Source organism: Phytophthora infestans, genomic scaffold (genome assembly GCF_000142945.1).
Source record: "Phytophthora infestans T30-4 supercont1.48 genomic scaffold, whole genome shotgun sequence".
Taxonomy (NCBI): domain Eukaryota; phylum Oomycota; class Peronosporomycetes; order Peronosporales; family Peronosporaceae; genus Phytophthora; species Phytophthora infestans.
The window spans coordinates 865,256-874,868 of record NW_003303711.1 but is presented as its reverse complement, the minus strand read 5'-3'; the positions used below and the strand labels follow the sequence as shown (position 1 = coordinate 874,868).

Genomic DNA, 9,613 nt, shown 5'->3' with positions numbered 1-9,613 from the left:
TATATTCGAAATTAACCTATTCCATCCCTACCACCTTACCCCGCATATTATGCGTATGTGATCTAAACGGATACAACACTTCTCGTGTGTTCTTTTCGCTTAAAACGCCTATGTGCTATACTGCGAGCAAAGTGTTTACATCAGAACAGCGTCATATTGATGGGTCCTGGAATCTGGCTTGGTCGGTAAGGCTTGACCCTCCAAATCTACCAGCCTGGGCTCGAAACCGCCTGCGTGCAGCTCACGTGTTGTGTATTTGTAACGCTATCACTGATGGCTGCGCGTAAACGGAGCTTTTGCTTTATTACTGATAATAAATTTGCAAGAAACAATATCTTCTTTCTTTAAGTGTAGTACCGGAAAGATCATCCATGATGAATTAAACAGCGTATCCGTCTACCCTCACTGCAAAGTATAAACCTATCCGAGCTAATATCACGGTTTAGTGCTAGGTTTTCTACATTGTAGCAAACCTTGGACAGCAACTTGCCGTTCTTGTCGACCGTATTCACATCGATTTCCCAGTTATACATCTGAGCAGCTGCAAACATCTTTAACTCGCCCGGTTACTCCGTCCCGTGCCGGATATCGCTTACGTACTTACCATTATAAAGACCGTCGAGGTCAGCCAATGTCTCCATGTTGCTTGTCAGTGCGAAAATATACTCTTGTAAGGGCGTTCCGATACCATGTAGCAGGCAACAAAACAAGCTGGATGTACGCGTCTCAGGTTAATACTACGACGGCGCTGCAATATCCATCTGCTCCCTGTCGTCTGTATCAGCGATATCACAGTATTGCTGGCTTCAGCGATATCTATCAACATCTCCAGTCAGCAAGTCACGCAGCGGTGGGTGGAGAGCTTCCACATCATACTCATCCTTTGGAAACAGTCCACACAGCGCAAACGCGCGCTTAATACTCAAATTGCGATCCATAGCGGTGATCAAAATGAAGGATTGCCAGGTGCCTGTCTGGATCTCGACATTAACTCACCAGTAACTCGACAGTCTGAGCTACTGGATACTATAGTAGCAGTTGAATCAGATTTGACAAAAAAACTGGTTACTATATAATTATTAATAGTACATAGTACTATCTCTTACAGGCAAATAAATATACTGCCAATCGCCAATCTCCGGTCAAAAAATGTGCCCGGCACAATTTCCCAACCTTTCGCTCATTTTAATTAATTTGATTGGCTGCTCCCCGTCAAGATCGGAGGGTTGTTCAACTGTACATGCTGCTTCGGATTTCGATGTGACGCGGCGCTGAAGCCTAGGAGCCTGGCGCCGCCGGCCTGGGCTTCTCCACCGAGTCGCAGTAAAATGTGCTGCCGATCCAAGACACGAGTCAAGTACCGATGAGTCGCTTCTGTCGCGCGTGGCTACATGCTGTCGCTTTGGCTGCAGCGCCCGTAGCAGTGAACTCCAGCGCCTTGGCTCCTTATTGGCGTCTAAGCGCCTGCTTGCCGAAGCGGCTTAAGATGATGACAAGACGGTTCAATTCAATTCGTGAAACAATGTTCCCGACACGCTGAACCACTTGCTGACCTTCGAGCTCGGGCTTGGGTGAACATCCGCTCGGACTGATCTTGCCCAGGCGCTTCCATCTACCGCTGATCACCGAGTAACCGGCATCATGTCGGGTCCGCTCCTGTCCAACTTGCTGAACGAGGACGTCGTGACATGCTTGGCTCATACGTCAATCCTTTCGCGTTGAGCTTCATCTCGCTCCAGGCCGACCAGCAGATCTACCTGCCAGAGCTACGATCTCAGATCAAGTCGATCCTGGCTCTACTGTCCACCTACTACTACACGGGGTGCTGATCACGACGTATTCATGCTAAGGCCGGCGCGTTCTTCTACTCCGACTTGGAGCACAGCTGTCAACTGGGCATCGCGCTCACGCTCGCCTCGATTTCGGTGGTCATATCGCCGTCCACCTCCATGGCGCTTTAGATCGAACTCAATAGTGTCGGACCTCTCATGAACTTGGCACGTGGCACCTGCATAACAACAGAGTCAGTGTGCTTGTGTTTTTCTTCGTCTTGCGGGTCGTCGCGTCCGTTAACTGCGCCAAACTGGACGTGTCTCCGGAGAGTATCATTTTCATACTGAGCGTTATGCTAATGAACGTCCGTGCTGGGGGCGTTTCTCGGTCTCGTAACATTAACAATCCTCATCTTCCATATACCGACCGGGAAACCAGGCGAGGATCCTGGGTTAACAACGTTTCCTGCTCACGGGATCTCGGTCTCTTCCAGTACAGCGTCCAGATAGTACACTTCACGGTACCACAAGAAGATACAGCAACGCATTAATAATGCCATTATCGGCAAATAAGACTTGGGGCAGACAAGTGACGACCCTAATCAAACGCCTCACCAGCTCAACGCCTACGTTGAAGAGACTGTTGCCGACAAGCCACCGTGTTAATCGGAGAGCAAAGCGCTCTACCTGAAGTGTTTTCTCCGGCTGCTGATGGTCTACCTGTTGTACCTCTTGTGAGATGCTATCCTGCTACTGTGAGATGCTACTTGCTACAGTCTGCCAGTGTCCAATGCCAGACGTCATTGCCACAGCCCAAGACACTGGCAATACCAGTACTACCGATCCGACCTACAATCCTACGCGTGTCTATGTAATTGTACTGCATCCCGGCGTACCGGTCTGCAACGCGCTCACGTGCGAGCTGCGTGCGGAAGATACCAAGGACTGTATGAAGGACAGTGGTGGTGAGCAACTGCAACTGCGTTGCAGGTGATGGTGAACTACTTAGCTTTCTATAGACTATCTTAGATTGAGTATGTGCTAATCTAACTTTGCGGAACATGGAGGTTCAGGTGCTGGCAGCTCTCACTCTCACAACTGCTTTTGCTGTGCTGCGTGCACAACGAGTGAGAGGCAGCAAGCACCAGAACTCCGTGGTCCTGTCGTGGTACTTTGCCCGGCACTCACGTGTATTACATTCTAATTCCTATTGCTCTACGCCTACTGCCCTACAAGTCTGTGCCAATGGCACCTACTCTACGTAGTGATAGAAGGTCGGAGAGCCCGGTGACGCGCCATGCGTCATCTGAGGTTATGAGCCCAATCAGGGCGCAGCGATCGACTGACGTGGACTCTGGTGTGGAAAACACACAAGAAGAAGTTTTGACGAATCAAGGAGAAGATTCCCCGGGATTGGTCGAAAGACTGAATGGCCCGGATGATGCAACATTATCGCAATCTGATGCTGAGCGACTAATTCGCTCATTAGTCGGAATTACTGGTGGGCGACCGTTGCTACGAGTGTTGCGCGAAGTTTATGCAGAATTCGAACACAATCGAAGAAACGGAGCCAGTTGAAAATCCGCCCCCACCGCCACCGTCGAGCCAAGGATCGGTTGGCAGTGGGCGAAGATACACGAGCCGAGGAGAGAGCAGCCTGGACAACATGAACCCCGGTGGTCGGTACGATGACAAGGAGCTGTCCGACCATACCAAGGCGTTGCGTAACTTTGCAAGCATCGTGTTGCCTAAGCTTCATAAGAAGAAGACTACGAGGCGTGGCGAAGCGAGGTGCTGTTACACTTCGAGACGCGCTCGCTCGGCGACATTACGTATGGAGGAGAGCAATATGACGAAGAGGAAGGTCTACGTCGCCCTAAGTATCATGAGTAGTTTGCGACGTGAAAGAACAAGGCGTTCTCCGCGTTGGCCCTATCTCTATCTGTGGACTTACGAGCTACGTTCAAGATCGACGAGATAAGAGACAACATGGATGCGGCAGCAATGCTGTATTCAACGATTACCAAACACTTTGAGGCTGGAGACGGCATCAACCCTGACTACTTGCTACAGGACTTGGTGACTCGCCGATCACAACCAAACCAGTCCGTTACAGCGTATGTGGAGGACATCGGACGAAAGATGACACTCCTGCGTCAAGGAAATGGTGAATTTGAAGAATGGCGACATGCAAGCCTATTTCTATCAAACTGCGTGTTGGTATTTTGTGATCTCGCGCGTGAACACGCAGACTGGATCAACCAACATGGCCGACGTGGCCTAAAGCTGTCCGAGGCGTTGCAGCGCCTGCGCTCCGCTGAACATCAGCGTGATCGGCTTCAACAGCAGACGAACAGGCCTACAACGCGGACGATGCAAGTCGCGCAGGCTGGTACTGGCCAAGGACGAGGACAAGGTCAAGGCCGCTGACATGCACACAACAGTGGAAGTGGACGTGATTCTGAAAAGAAGCGCAGGAAGAACCAGCGCAAGAAGGCAAAGGTTGCAGCTGAGAAGAAGAAGCACGCAGCCTGCGCTAATTGCAATGGAGATGGTCATTCGTATGCAGAATGCACTGCGTAGACTGGCATGCAACTCAGACCAGATCGGGCGAAGAGACCGAAGAACAAGCTGAAGTACAAGACGTATCCGGCTTCCCTCATCAACTCGGTTAGACGAGCTGAAGCTGCCCAGTCTGACAGTGAGCAACGAGCCCTGTTTTCGGGTCTCTCGCTGTGGGTGACGACACGACTGGCGAATATTGATGGTACCAATGAGGGTGCGGCGTCGGCTACACACTTGACACCTGCGAGCAGTGAGGCTGGAGATGAGAATCTGGCTAGAGAGGTGAATACGTCGGCAGTCGGATTCGAGTCCGCGTGTACACATGCCGTACACCCGAACGTGCCAACAACACCGGCAACTGAGAGTTCCTGTTAGCCATATGCAAGGTGGAGAAGAAGAACAAAAGGATGGACAGTACATACAGGATACCAAGAGGTGCAACTTGCTGTACCAGCGGCGATGCAAAGCCAGTGGGAGAGTGGCCAGTCGCTTCGTCCACCTCCTGCCTTGGGAGCTGCACTGTATTATCTAGGTCAAGGGCTGATGCAGAGCTCGCAAGGGCCGGGATCTGAGCTATGGTACAACAAAGGTGGACTACAAGTGGGCCCGCCTGTGCCGGGGGATGATCATTGTGGACCTAACGTTGAGCGACGTGGACGTCAAGGACCTGAGCAAGATTACGGGCGAGGATACCAGTCCAACATGAGTCCTTATGAGCTAGGACGCAGTGGATTTGGACAAGGACGAGCTGATTCACTACCACTACGAGAATGGAGCCGCTCCCCTCCGCGGGCCTTATACGAGGAAGGTCACCGCAAAGTAGATGGAGTCGCTCACCGCCCCAGAACCTGCAACAAGGAAGTCCACCGCAGCCTGGGAGACGTCGTTCACCCTTGCGTGGGCGCTCACGACTGCGTGGTCGCAACTGATCTGCTCGTCCTGAGCCACGAGTAAACAACCAGCCGCCAAGTCATTATGGACCTCAGCCGCAAGAGCCATGGCGTAGTGGACCTTCACCTGCGCGTGAGCCACTACTAACTGACCGCTTTCGTCGAGACGATTGCCAGCGTCGGAACTTCTCGCCAAGTCGTCGTGGAAACTCGCCTCGTTACTGCGAAACTCGTGGGAATGATGGTACCGGTAGAATTCGGCAGGTGAATGCGATTGGTCGAAACCAAGGAAAGCAGTCTGATGACTCAGATTGGGTGGAGTGGATTTTGGATTCTGGCTCTCAGGCGAATGTCAGTGGATACTTGTCTCTATTTACTACCATTCGAGAAGATCGCATCAGTCGGCTTGACTTTGCCAACGGAACATCTCAACATGCAACTATGTGTGGTTCTGTTTTGCTACGCATTGTAAGCCAGATAACAGGGGAACAAGAAGATCACCTCCTCGAGGACGTGGTCTACACTCCTAATGCAAAGGCGAACATTATTAGCCTCGGTCACTTGCAGACGGCTAGAAAGTACAAATTGCTGTGTTCGGATGATCAGCAGTCAGCTTGGCTTTCAAAGCCAGGTACTTCGCTGAAGTTTACCATGCGAGACAATGTCTACCGATTGAAGGCAGAGCGAGTGCCAGGGGTGAGGCTGATGCAGCAAGCAAACAAGACATGGACAGCAGAAAGACGATGGAGTTACTGCACCAACGGTTCGCTCACATGAGCATGGATACTGTGAGAGAGCGGTCAAGTAAGCTCGATGTCGGAGTAAAGATTAATGCACAAGGTCTGAGCTCCTACGAGTGAATTGCGTGTACTGCTAGCAAGACTAAGCGGATGACCTGTGCGAAGACTCCTGAACGGAAGTCTGAACCGCTAGAGATGTTGATGATGGACATATGCACGATTAATGAACCGACGGAAGGTGGTGCAACTATGTTCCCGCTTATCATTGACGAAGCTAATCGCTTCAAGTGAGCGTACCTGCTCGACCAAATAAGTGCGGCTACACTGTACGTCAAGATTTGGCTACATCAACATCGGTCTCAGTTTCCCAAGCTCACTGTTCGGAGACTGCACTCTGATCAGGGTGGTGAGCTCACCAGTAATGCGCTGAGGGATTACTGTAATGAGCACGGAATTGTGCAGCAGTTTACGAATGCTTATTCTCCTCAGGAAAATGGTGTGGAGGAGCGAGTGAATGGCACGGTGCTGCCTCGCATCCGTGCTGTGCTAACCGCTTCACATATTCCTAACATGCTATGGGGAGAAGCACTTCTACACATTGTAAGGACGCTGAATTGGCTACCAACTAAACTGCTAGGACTGGTCTCGCCATACAAGAAGCTGTACAGTGTGACACCTGATGTGGATGAGCTTCGGACTTGGGGATGTGTGGCACGCGTGCGTGTCCCTCCTGAGTCCTGACAAAAGAAGGAAAAATTGAACCCGAGAGCACGATTTTCGCTATTTCTTGGTTATAGTCATGAAACCAAGGGCTACAAATTTCTAGATTAGAAGACGACTCAAGTCGTGACTACACGTGGATAAAACACGCGACTTCACGAGGTGCTTACAAGCTACGGCATTTACGTAAAGCAACCCCTAGAGAACGCATATCACGACGGTGGTCATCAGCTGCCTGATGGTATTCCGGTGGCACGCATCAAGACTAGTATGGAGACGTACCTGTCTGGTTGGAGCTCTGAGTCTTCGAATGTGACGAAGCAGCTCGAGATGGTGCCGAAAGCTGATGACCTACAGGACAAAGAGCATGAGTCCAGTGGGAGTGCGAAAGACGACTTACCTGATGAGCAGAGAGCAGAGTCGCCTGCCGGTGCAGCTGCACCAGCTGAAGTTGCTATGAGCGACGAGACGAAGGAGCCATCTGCGGCACCCAAGTCCAGCAAGCGACGAAAACGAAAGACGCGAAAGAAACTTAAACGGGAAAGAAGGTGACGAAAGCCTTTGAGATTCGAGATCCTCCTGTTCAACCATGTCTCAAGCGACCTCGACGGACGCAGAAGCCAATTGTACGGCTTCTTGACTTTGTGGTGGACAATGTGATGGCTATCAATATGGTCATTGAGATACCGACGACCTACAAGCAGGCACGTCGGAGTAAGCATTGGCTTCAGTGGAAGGCTGCGATGCTTGCTGAACTACAGTCACTGAAACGACATACGACATAGAAATTGGTGCCACGTGCGTCAGCCAAGGACGTCAAGGTTATTACGTGCAGATGGGTGTTCGCTGTTAAGCGTGACGAATGAGGACGTATAAAAAGATTCAAAGCTCGTCTCGTGATTCATGGCTTCAAACAACAACTGGGCGTGAACTACAGTGAGACCTACGCACCTGGTAATGGCCGGTTTGAAGACGGTCCGTGTCGCCATCTAGCTTCCGCCGTCCTACAACGAGGCACGTCGGAGTAAGCATTGGCTTCAGTGTGATGCTAAGAGACCTGCTGATCTTCTTTCATTGGAGCGACCTGCGACATAGAAATTGGTGCCACGTGCGTCAACCAAGGACGTCAAGGTTATTACGTGCAGATGGGTGTTCGCTGTTAAGCGTGACGAATGAGGACGTATAAAAAGATTCAAAGCTCGTCTCGTGATTCATGGCTTCAAACAACAACTGGGCGTGAACTACAGTGAGACCTACGCACCGGTAATCCGGTTTAAGACGGTCCGTGTCGCCATCTACTTCGCCGTTCAACGAGGATGGGAAGTTCTTCAGTGTGATGTAAAGACCGCGTTTCTTTTTGGGGACCGCGATGAAATTGGTGCCACGTGCGTCAACCAAGGACGTCAATGTTATTACGTGCAGATGGGTGTTCGCTGTTAAGCGTGACGAATGAGGACGTGTGAAAAGATTCAAAGCTCGTCTCGTGATTCATGGCATCAAACAACAACTGGGCGTGAGCTACAGTGAGACCTACGCACCGGTAATCCGGTTTAAGACGATCCGTGTCGCCATCTACTTCGCCGTTCAACAAAGGTTGGGAAGTTCTTCAGTGTGATGTAAAGACCGCGTTTCTTTTTGGGGACCGCGATGAAATTGGTGCCACGCGCGGCAGCCAAGGGCGTCAAGGTTATTACGTGCAGATGGGTGTTCGCTGTTAAGCGTGACGAACGAGGGCGTGTGAAAAGGTTCAAAGCTCGTCTCGTGATTCATGGCTTCAAACAACAACTGGGCGTGACTACAGTGAGACCTACGCACCGGTAATCCGGTTTGAGACGATCCGTGTTGCCATCTACTTCGCCGTTCAACGAGGATGGGAAGTTCTTCAGTGTGATGTAAAGACCGCGTTTCTTTTTGGGGACCGCGATGAGTTGATCCTTATGGAGCAACCACCGGGTTTTCAAGCGGATGGGCCAGCGTTTATCGGTAAGCACTTGAAGAGCATCAATGGACTTAAACAAGTACCGATGTATGGAACCGAACTCTACATGCCAAGTTGATGACACTTGGGCTTGAGAGAGTGGAGTTGGACTACGGCTTGAAGAAGGATAGAGAAGTGATTATGCTCCTAACTGTTTACGTGGACGACCTATTGCTAATGGGTCCACGTGAGCTGTGTGCTCGAATTGCAGCCGCGCTGCAAGAAACCTTTGAGCTCACGACCATGGGAACCGGGAAGTACTTACTAGGTGTGGAGATCTTGATCAGCCGACCCAGTCGACATATTATCTACTGCCAGAAACAGTACGTGCTTGAAATACTCAAACGTTTTCACATGGAGACGTTCAATGGGTGTACTACGCTTGAGGCGCTGACACCCTCAAAGGCGGTTGTTCCTGCTACGACCGAGTACCTGCCCTACCGAGAGCTGGTTGGTGCGCTTCAGTATTATGTAAGTGCCGCGAGACCTGGCATCGCACACGCAACCAGACATCTCGGGAAATACAGCTACGACCATACTCACTACGCGCAAGCCAAGCGGGTATTGCGCTACCTGCAGGCTACATGTTACTTTTGTCTTCTGATGGATGTTGCGTCAGCAAGTGACCTACGTGTGGGTTGCTATTCGGATGCTGACTATGGTAATGATCCCGTTGACCGCCGCAGCATCAGTGGATACGTGACGACAATGGACGAAAATGTCGTCTCCTATGCATCAAGGAAACAAGAAATTAATGCTTAGAGCACATGTGAAGCTGAGTACGTTGCAATGGCTGAAGCTACAAAGGACTTGCTGTGGCTTGCAGGGCTCTGCCGATAACTCGCGTGGAAACCCGCACTACCTGTACTACTCGGAGATAACCAGGGAGCCATCTCCCTAACAACTAAACCCGCAAGCACAGCAAGCAAGAACACAGTGACAACAAAT

At 50.9% G+C, this 9,613-nt stretch overlaps 1 protein-coding gene across 1 annotated transcript; it reads right to left on the bottom strand.

Moving 5' to 3' along the window:
• Nucleotides 1-420: 420 nt before the first annotated feature.
• PITG_16628 (uncharacterized protein) lies at nt 421-1,701 on the bottom strand (the record flags this gene model as incomplete). Its single annotated transcript, XM_002897120.1, has 4 exons — nt 421-429; nt 474-541; nt 997-1,026; nt 1,554-1,701. 4 exons carry the CDS (start codon nt 1,699-1,701, stop codon nt 421-423), a joined length of 255 nt encoding a protein of 84 aa, XP_002897166.1.
• Nucleotides 1,702-9,613: the final 7,912 nt, after the last annotated feature.